Genomic DNA, 20,022 nt, shown 5'->3' with positions numbered 1-20,022 from the left:
TGAGGCCCCCCACACCACTGCCCACCCACTGCCCAGGGACCCACACCCTGTACTCACACAGGGCCTTTCTTCTCAAAGCCCTGCCGATGGGCAGCACAGGATGCCCGGGCCGCCAGGATGTACAGGAAGACACTCATCTAACGGGAAGGGAAGGCATGAGGGGGATCATCACAGGCCAGATAGCTTCCACCTCACAGGGGCCTGGCAGCCTCGGCGGTTCAAGGACTCACTTACCCGCCAGCCTACCTTCCAGCACTTACCGAGACAGCAAAGGCCACGGGGCCAGCGAAACTCCAGATGAGGGTATCATAGATGGAGAGCCAACAGAAGTCGGGGTTCCCGTAGCCCTCAGGGTCCAGGCCCACGGCTAGACCTGGGAGCATGGTGACAGCAGCAAGGGAGGGTGGTCAGTGCTCAGAGTTCGTCAGGTGGCCAAGTGGGCTCACAGGGCCAGGACCAGAAAATGACGGGTGCAGCCCACCATCTGTCCATGCCATCCTCTCCAGGACGGGGGTCCCAACCCCTGGGTGGGGGCTTCAGGGACCGGGTTCAATCAGAAGGACACCTATGGAGAACCTGACCTACGGCATCAGGATGTGGGGCTTCTGGGCCTGGGATATGGGTGGGGAGAATATGGCATGATGGTGGACCACGAAGGGATGTAGAACCTCGAGATCCGGAACCGGGGTGCGGTACCTGTGATGAAGGCAGGCACACCCCAGCCCAGCATGTAGTAGAAGCGCATGGGGCCAGCATTGACGTCGCGCACCTCGGTGAGCGCCCGGTACAGGTGCAAGGCCTCCAGCAGAGCCCAGGAGAAGGTGCAGAGGAACAGGAAGTGCAGCAGGATGGCGATGACTGTGCAAGCGAACTGAGGGCCCAGGCCAGGTCAGCGGCGGGCACCCCCAGAGGTGGGCTTCTGCTCTCGTCAGGCAGAGGGCAAGGACCTGGGTTTTGGGAGGTGCTTCGGGGGAGTCTGGGCCAGAGGAAGGTGCTTATAGGGTGCTGGGGAAGTAAGGGGAGACAGGGAGAGGAAACCATGGGCCAGGCCTGGCTGGGCTCTTTGTCAGTTACTACTGCAGGAGCTGGGTTGAAAGTGGGGGTGGGGAGGTCTCATAAGGGAGCCTGAGAGCTAAGAGCACTGGGCACTGGTAAAGAGGGACATCTTACAGGGAGGTCAGCCTGGTTGATTCCCAGGAGGAAGACCAGCTGAGCCAGGCCCAGAGCAGCAGTCAGGTTCCGCCGGATGCCGTGCTGGTTGGAGCGCAGGGCACGCAGGAGAGTGAGGAAGAGGAAGGTGAGCAACAGGGCAGCCAAGGTGACCCCTAGGGCCACATATGTCAGTGTCTTCAGTGGCAGAATCTCCCCATTCTGCAGGGTGGGTGGCAAGAGACGGGATTAGGAAGAGCAGGGCCTGAGCACCCGGCACAGTGCCCTGGGCTCCCACCCCCAGCTCTGCAGGTCCCCTGTGGGTCCAACCTCCCGTCGGGACACATCCATGAGCACAGCGAAGCTTGTCATGTGGTTGCACTGGCAGCTGACATGGCTCTCGTTTCGGAAGACGACTTCACAGCCTCGGGCTGACCAGCCACCTGTGCCACTGACCCTGCAGGAGGGAGGCAGGGTCAAGAGCCAGGAGGGTGTGGTGCCCAGGGGCCCAAAGCCTCAAGGGGTAGGGCAGTGCAGGCTCACAGGATCGAATGGTTCCAGAAGACACAGATGGGCTTGGTTCGCTCCTCTGTCTCCAGGAGCCGGAACTGCACAGTGACTGGCTTGTCCAGGGCGCGGGGCAGAAGCTCTTCATCGTCATGGACACTGATGCTCACCACAGGCGTATTGATGACAGGACGTTTGGGAACCCTGACGGGGCAAGCAGGTCCACAATCACCATGGTAGTCGTGTAACTGGGGCACACCCCAACCCCTGGCCTTGCTCTATGCCTCAGCACTCACCCATCAGCCGCACCCTGACCCCCACTCCTCCTTCCCCTTGTCTCCCCAGCTGCTCACCTCAGGCTGCGTTTGTCCGGGTCATAGTTATGGGGCAGCAGCCCAGCCAGAGTGCGATAGATGATAACACTGGCCACAGCCTCACCGTGGCTCAGCTCTGGGTGCCGCCGCTGACGCCGTGCCAGCTCCTCTGGCTCCTGGGCCTCTCCAGGGCCTGCGGGCCTGACCACGGGGGGTGCTTCTGGGATAGGAACAATGTCCACTCAGCAAGGCCCTGCACAGACATTCCAGCCTGACCTTTGACTCACCCTTAGACCCCCACTGACCTCTGAAGACAGACTCGGGCAGAATGACCATTGTCTCTAGGTCCGGGGGCCGCTCCCCCCTCAGCGCCTCGTAGCGGGGCAGCTTGGCCCCAGCGAAATTTCCCTTGTCCAAGCGAACTACAGAGATGACTAGGGAAGGGATGCGGGTCAATCAGACCATGGGCGAGGCAGGCAGGGCCCCAGCACGGCAGTGCCAAGGACTCTCTCCACAAAACCCTCTCCGCCTCGGGCAGCAGTCTCACCAATGTTGGGCGTGACGATGGTGAAGGGGCTTAGGTAGGTGTGCCGCATGTTCTGGGCCAGGGCGCTGGCGTAGGCCTCATAGTGCTGGAGCAGCCAGGCCGTGCCGCCCTCTGTCTGCTGGATCAGCTCCCAGTGCCGCTTGTTGGCCGCGTCCAGGAGGGCACTGCCCACCCGCAGCAGATTCTGGGGGTGGGCATCATCACAGTGGGCTGTGCCCACAGCCCCACACCTCTCGTCCCCACCACCAGGCCCCAGCCTGTGCCTAGACCAGCCCACTTTTCCCTCCCTCTAACTCTTCCTCTTCATCCCTGAGAGCTGCCCAGGCCCTGTGCCTGGACCTGCCCAACGTATTAGACGCCAATTCCTCCCCCTGCTGGCACTGAGGGCAGAGAAGCCTGGTCAGACCAAGCTCCAATACAAATATTAATTTTTAAGGGCACCTTGCTATGAAGTGTTGGGAAGAGGTGTTCTAAGTTACCCAAGTGCTGGACCGTGGCTCAGGAGATCTCATGGTCTTGTGCCAGCTGGGAGCTGCCCAAAGGCAGGGGTAGGGAGTGCTCCCAACTCTGCCCCCAGGTTGCTAGGGGCAGACTCACTCACTGAGACCCCACCTAACTGTCAGGCACCACTGCCCTCTCTGAGCCCACCTCGGTGAAGTGCACGTCCTGTGTGGCCGACAGCCCAAAGCCCCGCTGGGCACTCTCGTGGGCCAGCAGCCGTGTGGCCAGCTGGTAGGCCACCTTGACATCGCTGCCGAAGTAGCCAGCTGTGTGCTGTGTGGCATTGCGCAGAAGCAGGGCCAGCCGCTGGGAGCGCCCGGAGTCCAGGCCCGACTCGTTCCGCTGCAGCCGCTCCGCCTAGGAGGAAGGCAGAAGGAAGGGGAGGCAGGGGGTCGGCGCGGAAGGTGGCAGTGAGGTACAAAGAAGGCGTAACTGGAATTCTGGAATACAGGGGCCTCAGCAAAGGAGGGAAACAGCTTCTCCAAGTGGGGGCCTCAGGAGGCAGGGGCTGGATCCTTTCCTCAAAGCTGGTGGGCCAAGTGAGACTGGGCAGCGGGGAGGAAAGGGAGGAGGTGGAAATGAGGAGGTTCACTTACAAAGCCCTTCAGCTCTGAGAAGGTGATTGATGTGCAGTTGAAGAGGTTTGGGGGGAGCCAGCCCCTGTGCTCGTCACAGTGGCGCACAGCAGTCCCTGGGGGAAGGAAGCCAAGAAGGCTGCCTCAGGAAGAGACCACAGGAGGCCACGGAAACCTCATGGGCTAGAGATAGAAGACAGAAAACAAGGGCCCTGCCCTCCTACAGCCCGGATAAAAATGGAAAGACAGGTATGTAGAACACTAAAGCCAAAGCCTCTGCCAGATCAGCCCCAACAAGGGCTACAGGAACACGGGGGCATGGCCTCTTTGAGCCCCCCAATGTCGCTGCCCTTCTCCAGCCACCACCTCTGCTCTCAGCCATGCTCTGCTTGAGAACTCTGTTCCTCGTCAGTCTGAGGACCAGCACCAACACCCATCCCGGGCTGGGTCTCCTGGGACAGTACCCAACATCCCCTCCTCCCCAGACTATCTGTCTAGTGGCATGATCCCAAAATGAGGTGATGAGCTCAGGCTGAGAACCCTGGGGATTCATCATTTTTTCTTTATTGATTTTTTGAGAGAGAGAAAGGGAGAGGGAGAGAGAGACAGAAACATCGATGAGAGAGAACATCAACTGGCTACCTCCTGCATGCCACCACTGGGGATTTGGCCCACAACCTGGGCATGTGCCCTGACCAGGAATTGAACTGGCGACCTCTTATTGCATGGGTCGATGCTCAACCACTGAGCCACACGGCCGGGCCTGGGGATTCATCTGTGAATCCCCACCACCCAGCCCTGTGCTGGGCACACTGTGGGCTTCTCAGCACTTTTGTTAAGAGTCCAAGATGTAGGCACCCTTCATATGGGCACCCTCGGGAGCAGAGGAGCCATGATCCAGGGAAGGATGGGACATGGAGTCTCCTGGACCTGGAGGCCAGAAAGGGGTTCCCAGGATCTGCAGCCAGGGGCTTTCCGCCCTCACCCCACCAATGAGAGGCTACGTCCTCCATATCACATTCTAGGCCTCCAGCACCTACCAAAGGAGCCTCTGGGGCAGGGGGCAGCAGCAGGGAGCCCGAAGCGGGTACGGGGCCACCAGATCCCAGCCTCAATGGCCCGCGGGCAGCTGTCGTAATTCACTGCAGGGAAGGACACGTGGTTACCCAGGAGCAGATCCCCTCTGCAGCTCTGCCCCGGCTCCCAGCCCTCCCTCAGGTCTGCCGCCAGGGCCTGCTTCTGGCCTTCCTGGGACACCAGGACCTGGCACACAGTGGGGAGGGCCACCCACCCATCGAGGGAGCCCCACCTTCACAGCCATTGGTGGTGACCTCAGCAAAAGGGTTGTCACAGTGGTCACACTGGCGCCCAATGACACCCGGCTTGCACGGACACTGGCCATCCTCGGGGTCACAGACTCGGGACAAGGAGCCCGTAGGGTAGCAGTCGCACAGGAGGCAGGTGGGGCTGCCAGGGGGCCGGTAATGGTTCTCCTGCGGGGGGGGGGGGGGGAGCGAGAGGGTTACTGGCTCAGGCTCTCCTTCCTGGATGCTCATGGATATTTTCAGGCGTGGCCCCTCTGGAGAGAGGCTCCCTGATCTCAGGTTCCGCCCACCAAGAGTAGTATGCAAGATATTTAACAACTGACAATAATTGGGAGTTTAGCCCATCAGTAAGACACCAACCAGTCAGAACAGGCAGCAAAACAACCAGTCCAGTTGGCGCAGAGCTCACTTGTTAACTATCATCCTGGGTCTCCCAAACTCCCAGACACATGAGGACAAAGAGCCACTTGCCCACCCCATTAGAGCAAAGGTACACAGCCCTCCGTCTCTGCAGGAAGTCTTTCCCCACTGCCCCCTCAGGGGCCCAGGAGGTATAGAAGAGAGGTCAAGGCCTAGGTCAGGGCTGTCACCTTGCAGTGGCACTCGCCACTTGTCTTGTTGCAGTCTGGGTCGAAGCCTTTGCTGACATCACAGTTGCATGGGCCGCACGTGGGGTGTCCCCACCAGCCTCGGGGGCAAGGCTGGTCAATCCTGCAGAGAGGGGCCCAGGCAGGCATGAACTTCTGCCATTCCTGACTGGTGTGACCTTCTGACCCTGGCTGCCACTTATCCAGGTTCTCAGTGCTCTGAGGGACACACCAGAGATAGGTAGGAGCCACCAGGACCTGCTACTGTGTTCCTATTCCACTTACCTGGTCTCACAGTATGGCCCAAGATAATTTTGGGGACACTCGCAGGTGTAGCCATGGGGGGCACTAGGCTTTCGGATACACGTGGACTGGTGCTCACATGGGTTCAGGTCACACACATTAGTACAGTTGTCACCATAGTAACCTAGGACCAGAAGGATGGGAGAGGCTCAGTTCCCACCTTCCCCTACCACTTTCTTCAAACCTGCATTCATCCACGTCCTTCCACTGTGAGCATCACACCAGTTGGCTATGGCTTTGTAGTGCAGGAGAATGAGGCTCAGAGACATGTGACTGGCCCCAGGTCACACAGCAGAGACGGAGTGAGACCTCAGGTACCTGCTAACCTGCCCCACTTCCTTAGATTCCTGGCTCACCTGGATCACAGCTGCAGGAATAGCTGTCCCAGTCATCGCTGCAATAGCTGTTGGCAGGACATGGGTTTGAGTCACAGGGATCTGGCAGGCTACAGCCCGGCTCCACATTGACGCTTTCCCCGCGGCTGGGATCCAGACTACTAACACCCTTGGGCGTCTCGCTCACCCGCACACCCTGGGAAGGACAGGAGCAGTGTGGGCCCTCCATGGAGCAGGCCTGCAGGTGGTGGTGGTGGGCTGGGAAGTTTGGGGAGGATGCTCACCTGCAAACAGCCCCGGAAGCCTCGAGCCACACCACTGGCTGGCCCAGGCACTCCTCCCACCGTGATGTTGCTCAGGTGCAGCCCGTGCAGCCGGGGGCCCAGGTTTCCCTCTGCCTGCTGCTGCCCATAGTCAAAGGACAGGATGGCATGGCCAGGTCCCCCGCTGGCTCCGAGTGCCAGCTGTGCATGGTGCCAGTCACCGTCATTGGCCCGGCCTGGCTCCAGGCGGAGAGATGAAGCCTGGAGCCCCGTACCCTCCACACTCAACACCACATGGCCCTCTCGCAGCTGGCACAGGGAAGAAAGAAAGGAGAGTCATCAGACCACCTTAATTGACTCTTTTTCCAGCCTATTGTCCCTGTTTCTGGACCACCAAACCCATCTTGCTTCCCCACTGAGGCCAGAGAGAACAAGGTGTGATTTCCTTTGAGCCCAATAGATGGCAGCAGTGACCCACCAAACCAATCCATCTGCCTTTTCATTTCCTGGAAAGAAAAGACCCTGCCTGGCCATCTCTAACCAGTCCCTGGAGGCTGCAGCAGCCCTGGCCAGGGCCCACCTTCCTCTATTCCTTCATGAATCACCTGCAGGGTGATGGTGCTTCGCCCCCTGGTGACAGCCTGCAGCAGGACACCGTTGGCCTGGCGTGTGCGGAACATGAGGCTGAGGTGCCAGGGCTGGGAGATGGGCAACGAGAGACCATGCCAGGCCACCAGGCTGCTGCCCAGGAAGCGCTGTGGGTTGGACATTTCTGGGGAGGCAGATAAAGGCAGACTGAGGGGTGGAGCAGCCAAATGCCTCAGGAGATAGGATGCTCGGTGGGGGTGGCTTCCTGGGAGGCAGGGTACTGCCTCTCCTAATGCCCACACCCTCATCGGCTCCACCCTCCAGAGCATTTACCTGCCCTGGTCCCCCCCCACACACACACACACACACTGCCCAGGCCTGTCTATCACTGGGCCCTTTGTCTCCTGTGCTACCTCTCAGGGCTCTGCTCAGACATGCTTTTCCACCCACAGCGCAGCTCGACTGGGCCCTGCCCAGTGCCTGTTCCTGCCAGGGTTCCCGGCACTGTTGGAAGCTCCCAGGCCTCGGCCTCTCCTCCTACCCTGGGCACAGCTTTTCCCCCCGAAGCCCAGAGGGCACTCGCAGCTGAACACCTCCCACTGGTTCACACAGGTGCCTCCATTGTGGCAAGTGTTGCTGTCACACACGTTCTTCTTGGCAGGGCAGCCTAGGATGGAGAGAAGGGGGCTCAGGCGGGGGTTCTGTGGCAGTGGCTGGAGGGGTTTTGAGACCCCGCATTCAGGTGTCGCCATACCAGGTATAGCCACTCCTCTGTGCATGGGGCTCCTGGCCTTGCCCCACCCCAGGCTCCCATACCAGGCACGGTGCCGTTGTTGGCGATGAAGTCGGCCATGTCCACGTGCCGACTGTCCACTTGCAGGTTCCGGATGCAGCCCACGAAGTGCCGCGTCCGGACAGGGAAGCTCTCAGGCAGGTCAGGCACCCCACCCAGCAGCAGGGGCCCTGTCAGATCCAGAGACCTGTGGGAGCAAAAATGGTGGTGACATGAGGCAGAATGGGCGGCTTGTGGCTCTTCCTTCTCCCCACACCTTGCTACAGAGAGGAAGGGCCTCAGAGTCCAAGGGACCCTGGAGAGCAGTGCCAAGGCAAGGGAAGCACCCCCAATCTGGAGCTGTTCCCACCTCAGACCCATCTCCTCTCTACACCAATCCACAAGGCCCTGCTCTGATCCCCCAGTGTTGCCTGCTCCCACCGTAGAGGGCTGAGCAGGCAGGGGAAGTAAGGTGATGGCAGGTCCCTATCTAGACTGGTTCCCATTTCAGGGCCCCCAAAAGCCTCCTCTCGACCATCCCTCCTTGCCTAGCCCCGTGCCTCACCCCAGCACTTGGTCCTCTCCCCTGCTTACTTCTTGCTGCCACCCTGGGTACCCTGGGCAGCACAGGAGTAGTTGCCCAGCACAGCTCCGAAGCGCAGGGCCACCCCTGTGTCACAGCTATCCACGGTCACCACGGCCACCTTCTGTTCTGATGGGCCCTGAGGGAGTCCTGTCTGGCCCAATAGTGGCTGTGGATGGGGAAGGGCAGAGAAGGGAAACAGTGGGCAAGGAGCCCACCAGGTTCGTGGGCCAGGCACAAAACACCAGAGCACGCTGACATCCCTTTGTGTCGACACACGCACACAAACGTGCATTCACACGACTTATGAGCTTAAATCAATGTCCATTCGTGTTTGGTCAGCCTAACTGAACAGGGAGTAGCTCGGATTACCCACTGGAATGGAAATGCCCCAGCAAGGTGGCAAATACCCACCCTTCTCTCCCTTTCAGCCAGAAGTGCCATGACCCATGCCCTGGAGGAAGTACCACCCAGGTCTGGGTGAGCACCTAGGACAGAACCCTCCAACTCCCTGGTCCCCTCGCACACCCACCTTATTGTAGTACTTCAGCTGTACTGTGTGCCACTGGCCATCACTGACCCCTCCGGGCACGAATGGGGACACGGTGGTGGTCGACTCCCCTAAGGAAAGGACCCAGGTGAGCTGGGACACCAGCTGAGGGCTGGGAATGGGGACGATGTGCTCATGGTTGGCCCTGCGCCCAGGTTTGGCTGGGAAAGTGTGTGACTTGGGATCTGGGGCTGAGAGGCATGGGCCTCTGGGAGATGGGCAAGGACACAGGGCACCAAGATCACCTGCAGAGAAGGTGAGCTGGATCTGTTCCTGGATCACCTCGAGGGCCACAAAATCATGCTTCTCATTGAAGCGCCCATTGTATAGCAGTAGCCCGTCACGCTCCTTGGTGGCAAACCTGTGTGGGAGGTGAGGATGGGGGCAGGGAATGGGGCATCCAGTGGGAGGCCAGCACCCCAGCCACCCAACTAACCTTGGATCGTACTCAGTACCATCCAGAGGGCCGACACCTAGAATGTGAAAGATGAGCCCAAACCAGAACCAGAACCAGAATCCTGGCAACCTGGCTCCCCACCCTCTAGGGCTGAATGGAGGAGTGACAGGTGGACCCTGGTGGGTGAGGAAAGTCTGCTGGCAAAGTGCACAGACAACTCCAAGTGCTTAGACCTGGTTCTGCCAATAGCCTGTTCCGAGCACTTGTGCTGCCTGCCCGCTCACCTTGTCTGTAGAACAGGAGGAACCAAGGCTCCCACCATTGCCCCTCACCCCCCAGGCCAGCCACTCACGAGAGGGCCAGGGTGAAGTGGAAGCGCTGGCGCAGGCCACGGAAGGTGATGAAGGAGCGAGCAGGGAAGCTGCGTGTGGTCACCTGGCAGTAGGGCTTCTCGAAGTCTCCCAACGGGCAGTCGCACTTGAAGCCACCTACCAGCAGGTTAACACAGGTGCCCCCATTCTTGCAGACACCTGGACTGCAGCGGCCTGAGCGGGCACTCACCTCACAGTGCTCACCTGGGCAAGAGGGAAGGCAGGGTGAGGCCCTGAGAGGAGGTGAGCAACTGGGACTCCTCCCTACCCAGTGATACCGCCCGTGGTCTCCTGTGACCCCACAATACTCCCAAACTCTCCTAGCATCCCTCTTCTTCTTCCATTTCCTCTGAGAAACCCCAGCCTTTCCCAGTGCTGTACCGGGCCCACTGGGCCATTCTCACCACAATGCCATATACTGCTCTCCTGCACGTCCCTTGAAGCTCCCAGTCCCTTCCATGCCCCAGTTGGGCCTCAAGAGCAGAGGCCTGTGAGGTCCCTGATCACAATGTCTAGGTCCTAGTAGCCTTTGGCACCAAGCAAGCTTGGGGGTGTTCTGGCCCCTGCATGGGTGAATGTGCATGGAAGGAAGAGCCTGCAAGTCAGCACGAAAGCTGGTGCCAAACCCCTTCCTTCTTCCCTCCTACTGGTGCTTTTGTCAGGCACCAAGATCAGTTTCCCTACCTGGAAGATGAGACCAGGCTTCCACTTGGATTTGTTGGAGTTATGGGAAATGTGTGTGTGGGGGGAAGGTGGGGACTCCCCAGTAATAGGTCAGAGAACTCCCACCCTGAGCTCTGGGGTCCAGACTGAGGACTTCTGTGCACTTGGGAGATGCTAAGTTCGGAACTGAGCCCTGGGAGCAGACCATGATTCAATGGAGGAGCTGAAAATTCCAATGGGAAAATCCACCCCTTTCTCTCCCTCCCCATTCCCAGATTCTAGAGATAGGTTCCCAGCTCCTGTGCCTAGTGACTGGCTCTTGTTTCCATGGAAACTGTTGTTCGCCTACTCTAAGCCCTCCCCCTTGTCATCCTCCTGGACAAAGACCCTCGCGCCCCCCCCCCTCCCACCCCCACCAGCGGCAGCTGAGAGGAGTCAAGTCTGGGAAGTTCTGGGCAGGAAGATGCAGCCGGAGAGGCAGTGGCGCCTGCCTGCCACTGCTGGCTGAGCCGTGGGCATGGCTCTGGAGGAGAGGGAGCCATGCCTAAGGCATTGGGAAGGAAGGGCCATGGGGGAGAGATGAACGGGTGTCCAGAGGAGAAATGAGAGCCTGCAGGGAGGGGTCAGGAGCACAAAGCTGAGGCAGCCATGGGGCGACTGGGTCACAGGCCAAAAGGGAGGCCTCCTGGTCAGGACCCTCTTTTATGCATCTGGGCAGGGTGGGGCTATCCTGCTCAGGGTTGCACAGGTGCAATGATCTGAAACACCCTTACCCCACACCTGAGCCCCTCCCGTGTTCCCAGCTCTTCTTGCCTTCCCCTCAATGCCTGGGGAGAAAACAAAAGCACTTGCTGTGCTTATACAGGTAACTTACCAGTGTGTGTGTGTGGGGGGGTGGTCAGGGTGGAGGCCCAGCCTCACCTCTAATAAAGGTGAGACTTGGAGCAAATCATCTGATCTCAGCACTCCCTTAAATCACAGCCATTTCCCACAGGCTGGCTCCTTCCATGTATCAAATTAGTTAAATTAATCCTCACAACTGCCATATGATATAAGTAGATTGATCATTTCCATTTTAAAATATGAGGCAGAGAGAGGTTAAGTAACCTGCTCAAGAACACACAGCGACTAGTGCAAAGCTGGGATACAAACCCAAGCAGGTTGGCTCTAGAGCTAGTACAGACCTCAGTTACACGGCTTGGGGTGCAGGGGGTGGCGGTGGAGAAGGGCTCCCTTTTGTGCCTTCCTCAATAGGCTAGTGTAAAAGAGCAAGTGGGGTTTGTGAACGGCCAGGCTAACCTGCACCTTACTCTGGAAAGGAACGAGGCAACACCTCGCTCGCTCACCCGTGTAGCCGTCGCGGCAGAGGCAGGTGTAGCCGCCCTCGCGGCTGCGGCAGCGCCCGTGGGGTCCGCAGGGCCGCGAGTAGCAGAGGTCCACCTCGGTCTCGCAGTAGTCGCCCGTGAAGCCAGGCGGGCAGCGGCAGCGCAGCCCCCCCACGGGATGGATGGGTCGGAAGAGCACGGACGAGGAGGCGATGAAGGGCGCCGAGGAGTCGAAGCGCAGCACAGACACGCAGCGCATGTAGTTCTCGCAGGGCTCGCGCAGGCAGATGTTGTCGTCGAAGGGCAGCACGCGCTGGGCCGAGATGGCGGTCAGCAGGCTGCGGTTGAGGTACAGGCGCTCCTGCAGGTCCTCCGAGGGCAGGAAGGGCGGCCCGCCCCCAGGACCCGGCGGCTGGCCCACCGACAGGCTCACGTTGAGGATGTGGCCGCCAGGGGCGTCCGTGTCCCGCTGCACGTTGAAAACCACCACGTGGTCGGGGGGCGTGGCCAACGTGGCCGCCACGGCCTGGATGAAGAGGCCCAGCAGCGGCGACAGGAAGCGCTCCGGCGACATGTCCTCCAGGCGCAGCGTGATGCTGTGCGTGAGCATCTCATCCGTGATGATGGTGACGCGCAGTGCGCACTGGGCAGTCACACTGTGCACACCATCTGCAGAGAGGCGACATGGGTCAGGACCAGGAAGAGGGAGTGAATGGGGCTGAAATCCGGTCCCGCACTCTTGCATTGCTCACTTGCCAAGGAGAGGCTCCCTTTTCTAATTGGCATAAAGTGCCCAAGGGGATATGTCCTGTAGGCAAGTCACTCCTTGAGGAACAGCCCCCATAGGTTATAGGGGATTCGATTTTCAGAAGTTCTCTTTTCCCAAACCCTCCGGCGTGAAGCCCCGCACATTTTTTAACATCTGTGCGCCTTTCCCTGCTCAGGCCGTGGGTCCTGCTCCCTTATACCAGATTCTGGTTTCCCGGCATGAGAACTCTATTTTGCCTTTTTCTCACCTCTCTCTAGGACCAGAACACCATGAGAGACCCACAAATTTAACACTCCCACCCCCTCAGCCTCTATATCTCAGCACTACCATAACCCTGACCCTGGCTGTGCTTTCCCCCTCCCCCACCCCAGCAGAGAGTGGGGGATGAACTGGGTCAGTGGGCCACCTGGTCCCTCCTCCCACTGAGCCCCATGGCTGCTTGGGCACAGGCCACTATCCCCATGGTAACACCCTACACAAAGCATTCTTCCCACCCAACTCTCTGGGCTGCTGAGGGTAGCCTGGGGGGCTCCACCCCAGGAAATCCAGCTGAGCCACTTAGCCAGTGGCAGCACCACCCACTGCTCTGATGCTGTGGGGGACTGGGGGACACAGATGGAAAGGCCTGGGCAGCAGAGACCCTAGACAGAGCTCCACCCAGCTGAAGTCTTCTCTGGCCCTAGGGCCTCTACTATTCATCACCCGCATGGCTCATGGCATTACACCAGTATGCCGGCCACACACTCACAAACAGCTAAGTGCTAACACACTCTGCTGTCTCACTCCACCCACACATCCTAAGCACAGCAATGCCATAAACACCTGAATGCACAGAACGTGGGAATGGGTTTTATGCACCTCAGAGATGAAAGCTGGAGGTAAGGGGAGGGGGAAATGGCTTGGCAGGGCTATAAGTAACATTCATATTTTTATTTACTACAATGTCCTGCATATAGGGGTTGTTCACTAAATATTAACATGTTGATGAGAATTTATTCAGTCTTCATCGTGAAGAAACGGTCTTTAAAACACAGCAGGAGGGGCCCTCAGAAGATATTAAAAAGGGGCAGGAGATGGTGTTTCTGGGGTTGGGTGAGAGTAGAAGAGGGTGGCTGAGTACATCAGGTGGCTCAGCGGAGGCTGGGAAGGCCATCTCAACCATGTCCTGGGCCCACTGCCCACCTGTCCTTAGCCTCATGGCTCGAGATTTTGAGGCCTACCTGCTCTCACAGCAAGCCCGCTTGTCATCACCCACTTCTGCTCCTCCTACTCTTGTCTTGCAGGCTATTCCTTCCTACCTGGTCTACCTAGACATCTACACTCACCTACTCCAGGAAGCCTACCCAGATCTATGACCTCTGGCTCTACTTTTCTCTCTTTCAGACCCCCTTGCAATCAGGTAGGGTGCTGGCACAGGACTCTTGTGTACCTGGGGCCTCTGCCTGATGATTCCTTGAGGTTATAGATCCTTCAGGCAGAAAGCAGCCCAAGAGTCTACACAGAGTGCTCCTAACTGGTTAGGGAGGGACAGTGAAGGCCAAGGAGCAAGAGAAACCTCACCACCACTCAGTCCTGGGAACAAGCCTCCTCCCTACATCCCCCCTCCACCATTCCAGGCCCTGGCCATGCCCCTCGCCCACTGTGTCTCTGTTGCTTCCCATCTGGTCCACCATCTGTGGCCACCTGCCTCCTCTGCTATTGTCCCCCACCCCCAGGAGTTAACCTACTGCTTTCTCCTTCCCTTTTTTAGTTCTTGTTTTCCCTTTACTGATTTTAGAGAGAGAGGAAAGGAGAGGGAGAGATAGAAACATCAATGAGAGAACATCGATTGGCCGCCTTCTGCATGCCCTCCACTGGGGATTTGGCCCACTACCTGCGCATGTGCTCTGACCGGGAACCAAATTGGCAACCTTTTGGTGCATGGGCTGATGCTCAACCACTGAGCCACACCAGCCAGGCTCTCTCCTTCCTTTTTGTTCCTCTCCCTTGCTTTGACCTGGGTTACTGCTCGGGTGTAAAGGCAGTGGTATGAACAGAGGTGGGAGGTGCATTGCCTCAGCCATCCTCCTGGGCACAAAACAGTTGGGATAGCCTCTGACCCCAGGAAACACTACCTGTGCCCAGAGCCCAGCCAGCCACACCTGGAAAAGTGCCAGGTCCCAGACTGTGGCAGAATCAGACTCCAAGTCTGTCTTCCCCTGGCAGATGTGCCAGTGGACTTTGTAGGTCTGGAGGAGGTTTGCCACTCTATGGGCTGAACAGGCCATGGACACACAGGAGGTCCTGTGTGTCCTAGCAGAGTATGAAAGCGGCAAGGAGAGATCAGCAGGACTGCCATCGGCCCAGGCTGGGGCAGCTGCAGCCAATGGGCACAAGAGAGGGGAAATTGGAGAGACAGAAACACGAAGACCAAACAGGGGAAGACAAAGGCACAGGAAAAGAGCCAGCAATGGAGAAAGTGGGAAAGGAGGAAAGACCAACACAGGAGAAGGGGAGAGGGCTCTGGAGAGGACAGTGCAGAAGGGCCCCCATGGGCAGGACGGGAAAGAAAGAAGAGACAAAGAACAAGAGAAGGAAAACAAAGGGGCAGTGGGAGTCAATTCCCCCTCACCCCAGCCTCCATGAACTTTGGGGTTGCCTTGGTGACTGCCTCCAAGGGTCAGAGCTGAGGGGAGAGGGTGGGGCTAGGGCTGGAGGGCCAGCTAGGCCTTCCCCTCTATCCCAGGTCTGGGGCTTGGCCCTGATAGGAGCCCAAAGGCTGGGTGGGGCCTCCTCTGTCCCCATCCCTCAGTGTTCTGCCACATGCACTAGGTCAGGCTGGGGTGAGGACTAGAGGGAGAGGTTATTCTTCCCACTGCTTGGCCTTCCAGCACAGTGAAGAACACAGGATATAGGAACTCCAGCCTCCCAACTCCTCCTCCTGGAGAGGAAACTGAAGCTTCGAAGGTATAGAGCCTAGTCCATGATCTCTAAAAGCTCCCATGCCCTGGCTCCCATGGCCACCAGAGGAGTGGGCAGAGGACGTGTCTGTCCAGGAAGGACCACGATTTGGAAAGAGACTGAAGCCATGCCCTGCATCTCTCTCCTGCCTCTTCCTCCCCTCAGGCCCAGACTCCCCTCCCTGTTGTGTCTGGAGTGGGGGTATGTGATCAACCTATTCCTAGGTTGCAGCTAAGTGGGTCCTCACAAGGACCCCAGTTGTTCCCAGGTTTGGGAAGGGGTTCAGCATCCTAGGGCTGGCCCCTCCTTGCTAGTGGCGCTCACTTCCCATAGCTATAGAAAAGACACAAGGCCACCCCCACCCCAAAACTCCTCCCCTTACCCTTCCATCCAGGGAGTCTACAGGCTGAGTGCTTGGCCAAGCAGCAGGAATGCCCTGTCTGGGTCCTGGCCAGGCTCCCACACTCCAGGACTCTGTTCTCTCCCCACCGGATCAGGGGGCTCTGCCCCCAAAGACCATGCATCCCCTAGCTCATCCTGGTCCCCACACCTTATTCCCAGAGCCCAGGATGGTCACAGCCAGCAGGGAATACTTGATATCTTAAGAACAACCTATGTGGTGGCAAGGGGTCCCAGGAGGTCTCAGCCTGCCCTGGGATTCACTGCAGCCCCTCCCCCAAGCTGGACCGAACCAGGGCCTTTGACAGTGGGGTCTGTTTGGACAGAGACAATGAGCTCTAGCCTTACTTCCTGTGGGAGCTTTGAAGGGGAGCCAGGCCAGGCTCTTTCTGCCTGGAGGGAAAAGAATGCTTGAGACAAAGTCCCCCTCAGCTGGTATGCAGCTCAGCCGGGAGCCAGAAGGGGCCCAAGAGGCCCGGCAGCAGGGTCCTGACCCTGTGGCGGCAACCCTGTGCCCCCATAGCTCTCAGCTCTGTATGAAATCGCAGGAGTATCCTGCTGGAGTGCGGGGTACTGAAGGGGCCCACTGGCCTCTCTTCCCCTCCTCCTGCTCTTTGCCCCCCTCACCCCCCCCCCCCCACGTGCCTTTTTTCATAATTCTTGGCAGCTGTAGCCAGGGAAGCCTCACAAGACTTCCTGCAGCACGTCACAGGCTGCTAGGCAGGGCAGCCAGCCGAAGCAGCCCAGCTCACCTCTAGTGGCTGTTGGGACCTGCACTAGCTGCCAGGACTCTTGGGGCTCCTTCCCAACCAGCTTCTGCCCCTCAACCTCTGTGCCAGGCACCAGGCAGAATGGTGGGTCAGCAGTTCCTCCTTGCTGGCTGCCAGGCCTCCCCCACCCACGTCCCCTGGGCCCTTCTTACCTGAAACCAGCACGCTCATGATGGCCTCCAGAGGACGATTGTTGTCCAGGGCCCGGCTCAACCTCAGCTCCCCGGTGGAGGAATTGAGCAACACCAAGCTGAGTTCATTTCCCCGTTCAAAGCTGTAAGTCAAGCTGTCTGAGATGTCAGGGTCATGGGCAGGCACACGGCCGATGGCACCCCCGGGGAAGCTGCTGGAGCGGTTGGTGACATAGTTGTTAAAAAGGATTTCAAAGTTGCCTAGCACTGGAGGGTTGTCGTTGCGGTCAAGTAGGCGGACGTGGACTGTGGCCCTGCTCACCAGGGGAGCCGATGTGGCCTGAATGACCAGGATGTATTCAGGCCGGTCCTCGTAGTCCAGGTCCACCAGAGCAGTTAGCTCCCCTGAGAAGATGTCCAGCTGGAAGACCTCAGGGATGTTGCCCTCTACAATCTGGTACATGATCTGGGCATTGGTGCCTTCATCAGGGTCTGTAGCTGTGACCCGGGCCACGGCCAGCCCAATGGGGCTGTTCTCTTCCACAAATACATCAAACTCATCCTGCTCAAAGACAGGTGGATTATCGTTCACGTCCAACACAGTGACCGTCACTTCCATGGGTGTGCGGGCTGGAGGCATGCCTTTGTCCACTGCATATGCCCGCAAGATGTACTGGGCCACATTCTCACGATCCAGCCTCCGAAGTGTCCGCACAATGCCCGACGTGGACTCGACGATAAAGTCACCATCTCCATCATCGCCCCCTTGAAAGGTGTAGAAGACCCTGCCATTAAGGCCAGAGTCACGGTCAGTGGCTGAGATCTGCAGGACACTGGTGAAAGGGGGCACATCCTCATAGATGCTGCCCTGGTAGGAGTCTCGTAGGAACTGAGGGGCATTGTCATTCACATCATTCACCAGGATCTCCAGGTAGGTGGTGTCAGACTTCTGGGGAATGCCATTGTCCCGGGCAGTGATGGCCAGGGTGTAGGATACCTGGTCCTCATAGTCCAGCTCTGCTTGAGTCGTGACAGCCCCTGTGTCTGCGTCGATACGGAACTGAGGGATGCTATCTTCCATAAAGTAGGTGATGCGGGCATTCTCACCTGTGTCCTCGTCTGTGGCACTGATCAGCACCACTGTGGTGCCTGCTGGCCGATCCTCATTAACATTCACCGTATAGTGGGAGCTCTGAAAGACCGGACGATGGGTGTTGGCATCAGTGACATTGACCACTACCTGTGCTGTGTCCTGCCTCGTGCCGTCGGAGGCAGTGACAGCCAGCACATATTGCCGCTCAAGTTTATAGTCCAGTGGCAGAGCGAGGGACACCAGCCCACCACCACTCTGGCTGGTGATGGAGAAGCGGTTCCGGGTATTGCCACTGGTGATCTGGTAGGTGATAACGCTGTGGGCATCACGGTCCACGGCTGACACGGTCACCACACTGGTGCCCACAGCTGCATCCTCATTGAGCCGCACCGTGTACTCTGGTTGGGTAAAGGTCGGGTTGTTGTCATTAACATCCAGGATAGTCACACTCACACTGGCCGAGGCAGTGAGTGCTGGGGTGCCATGGTCTCGGGCTTCCACCCCAAAGCTATAGAAATCAACTTCCTCCCGGTCCAGCTCAGCAGCCACAGAGATCCAACCTGTGCCATTGTTGATGGTGAAGGGGAAGTCAATCCCAACCCCAGCGAGGCAGTATTCCAGGCGGGCATTGTCACCAGCATCAGCGTCAATGGCCTGGATATGGAGAACCAGGTAGCCTAAGGGGACACTCTCCAGGACAGTAGCCTGGAAGGGGGTGCTGACAAAGATGGGAGCATTGTCATTGATATCTAGGACCTGCACTGTTACCAGGCCAGAGACATTGGAGAGCGGGGGGCGGCCACCATCCTGTGCCCGAACCCGTAGGGTGTACTCCTTAGTCGTCTCATAGTCAAGAGGGCTCACCACATCCAGAGCCCCAGTCTGGGCATCCAGGTAAAACTGTCCCCGAGCATTGCCACTCATGATGCTGTAATGCACCAGGGCGTTGCTGCCCTTGTCTCGATCTGAGGCTGTGACTCTGAGTACTGGGGCCCCCGGGGTCACATCCTCTCGCACCTGGACCACGTAGCGCTTCTCACTGAACTGGGGTGCATTATCATTGTCATCCTCCACAGACAAGAAAACGGCGGCTGTGGCACTCCGTGGACTGGGGTCCCGACCCTGGTCACTTGCTTCCACTGTCAACTGGTAGGATTCCACCTCTTCCCTATCCACAGGGCCACGGGTTCGGATCACCCCAGAACGAGGGTCAATCTCAAAGACTTCTGAGGGGCTGCCCCCAGGCCCCTCCAGCAGGCGATACAGAATATTGGCATTGGGAGGGGCGTCACCATCCGTGGCTCTGACAGTAAGCACCTCATAGCCAACCTCCAGGTTTTCCCTGAGGCTCTCCTTATATTCCTGCTGCTCAAAAACAGGGTCATGATCATTGGTGTCCGTCACCAAGATTGTGAGTGTGGCCAGGGCACTGCGTCGGGGCATGCCGTGATCCTGCGCAGTGACCCTGAACACGTGGGTGCTCTTGGTCTCTCGATCCAGCTCCTCAGCTGTGGTTACAGCGCCAGTGATGGGGTCCAGGGAGAAGAAATGGTTGGAGCGGCTATCGAAGAGGGCATCCATGGTGTACTCAAGCCGACCTGCTTCACCCTCATCTGGGTCAATGGCCCGCAGGGATGCCACAGGGGTACCTGCTGGCTGGTTCTCAGGCACTGTAGCCTGGTAGCTGGGGGGCTGGAACTGGGGTGCTGTATTTACATTCCTTTTCCGACGCCCGCCCGGGGATTCTTCTGCTGACCTTTCCCCTGCCCTGAACCCTGGGGTCTGCAACAGCTTGCAGGACTGGCATCTCAGCCTGGGGGCCTTCAAGCACGGGTGCTCATGGGGCAGGGTGAGCTTGCCCTGTGGGGAAACGTGGCCTCCAATGCCCAGGAGGTGACAGCGCCAGGGGCAGCCTTCGGGGGCTGGCGGCAGGGGGATGTGGGCCCCGGATTCTGGACACCAGACCCTCAGCCCATCGTGATGTGGCACCAGATGGCCAGTCAGCTCGGTCCCCGCATCCCTGCAGCGGCTGGTGTAGAGCCAGAGGTTCGAGGCTGAGGCCGGACAGAGCCAGCCCACGGGGGCGCAGGCCCCGGAGGAGCCCCGTCCTCCGGTCCCCAGGGAACGACAGGGCCCCACTTGGTCTCCCAGTAGTGGCGGAAGCAGCAGCAGCAGCAGCAGCAGCGGCAGCAGCGGCGGCGGCGGCAGCGGCGGCGGCGGCGGCAGCTGCGTGGGAAGGCGGGTGCGGGCCGCCCGGCTGCGCAT

The 20,022-nt window shown here is 58.8% G+C and overlaps 1 protein-coding gene across 1 annotated transcript in view; it reads right to left on the bottom strand.

The window, feature by feature from the left end:
* CELSR2 (cadherin EGF LAG seven-pass G-type receptor 2) overlaps positions 1 to 20,022 on the bottom strand; it is a 23,133-nt gene extending 3,111 nt beyond the window's left edge. Inside the window, exons 1-26 of the mRNA XM_036272155.1 lie at positions 16,686 to 20,022; positions 11,677 to 12,324; positions 9,649 to 9,871; positions 9,145 to 9,260; positions 8,882 to 8,970; positions 8,361 to 8,518; positions 7,811 to 7,974; positions 7,536 to 7,661; positions 7,012 to 7,178; positions 6,428 to 6,715; positions 6,165 to 6,339; positions 5,791 to 5,932; positions 5,509 to 5,629; positions 4,903 to 5,086; positions 4,634 to 4,735; positions 3,615 to 3,709; positions 3,166 to 3,375; positions 2,518 to 2,701; positions 2,276 to 2,404; positions 2,010 to 2,190; positions 1,693 to 1,860; positions 1,480 to 1,606; positions 1,171 to 1,371; positions 697 to 871; positions 261 to 373; positions 58 to 137 (exon numbers count right to left, since the gene is read on the bottom strand). Of these exons, the coding sequence (XP_036128048.1) occupies positions 58 to 137; positions 261 to 373; positions 697 to 871; positions 1,171 to 1,371; positions 1,480 to 1,606; positions 1,693 to 1,860; positions 2,010 to 2,190; positions 2,276 to 2,404; positions 2,518 to 2,701; positions 3,166 to 3,375; positions 3,615 to 3,709; positions 4,634 to 4,735; positions 4,903 to 5,086; positions 5,509 to 5,629; positions 5,791 to 5,932; positions 6,165 to 6,339; positions 6,428 to 6,715; positions 7,012 to 7,178; positions 7,536 to 7,661; positions 7,811 to 7,974; positions 8,361 to 8,518; positions 8,882 to 8,970; positions 9,145 to 9,260; positions 9,649 to 9,871; positions 11,677 to 12,324; positions 16,686 to 20,022 (7,703 nt within the window). The remainder of the gene's footprint in view (positions 1 to 57; positions 138 to 260; positions 374 to 696; positions 872 to 1,170; positions 1,372 to 1,479; positions 1,607 to 1,692; positions 1,861 to 2,009; positions 2,191 to 2,275; positions 2,405 to 2,517; positions 2,702 to 3,165; positions 3,376 to 3,614; positions 3,710 to 4,633; positions 4,736 to 4,902; positions 5,087 to 5,508; positions 5,630 to 5,790; positions 5,933 to 6,164; positions 6,340 to 6,427; positions 6,716 to 7,011; positions 7,179 to 7,535; positions 7,662 to 7,810; positions 7,975 to 8,360; positions 8,519 to 8,881; positions 8,971 to 9,144; positions 9,261 to 9,648; positions 9,872 to 11,676; positions 12,325 to 16,685) is intronic.

The sequence above is a fragment of the Molossus molossus genome, unplaced genomic scaffold, assembly GCF_014108415.1.
Source record: "Molossus molossus isolate mMolMol1 unplaced genomic scaffold, mMolMol1.p scaffold_m16_p_20, whole genome shotgun sequence".
NCBI classification, from domain to species: Eukaryota; Metazoa; Chordata; class Mammalia; order Chiroptera; family Molossidae; genus Molossus; species Molossus molossus.
The sequence above is the reverse complement of the archived record's forward strand: the minus strand, read 5'-3'. Positions and strand labels throughout refer to the sequence as shown.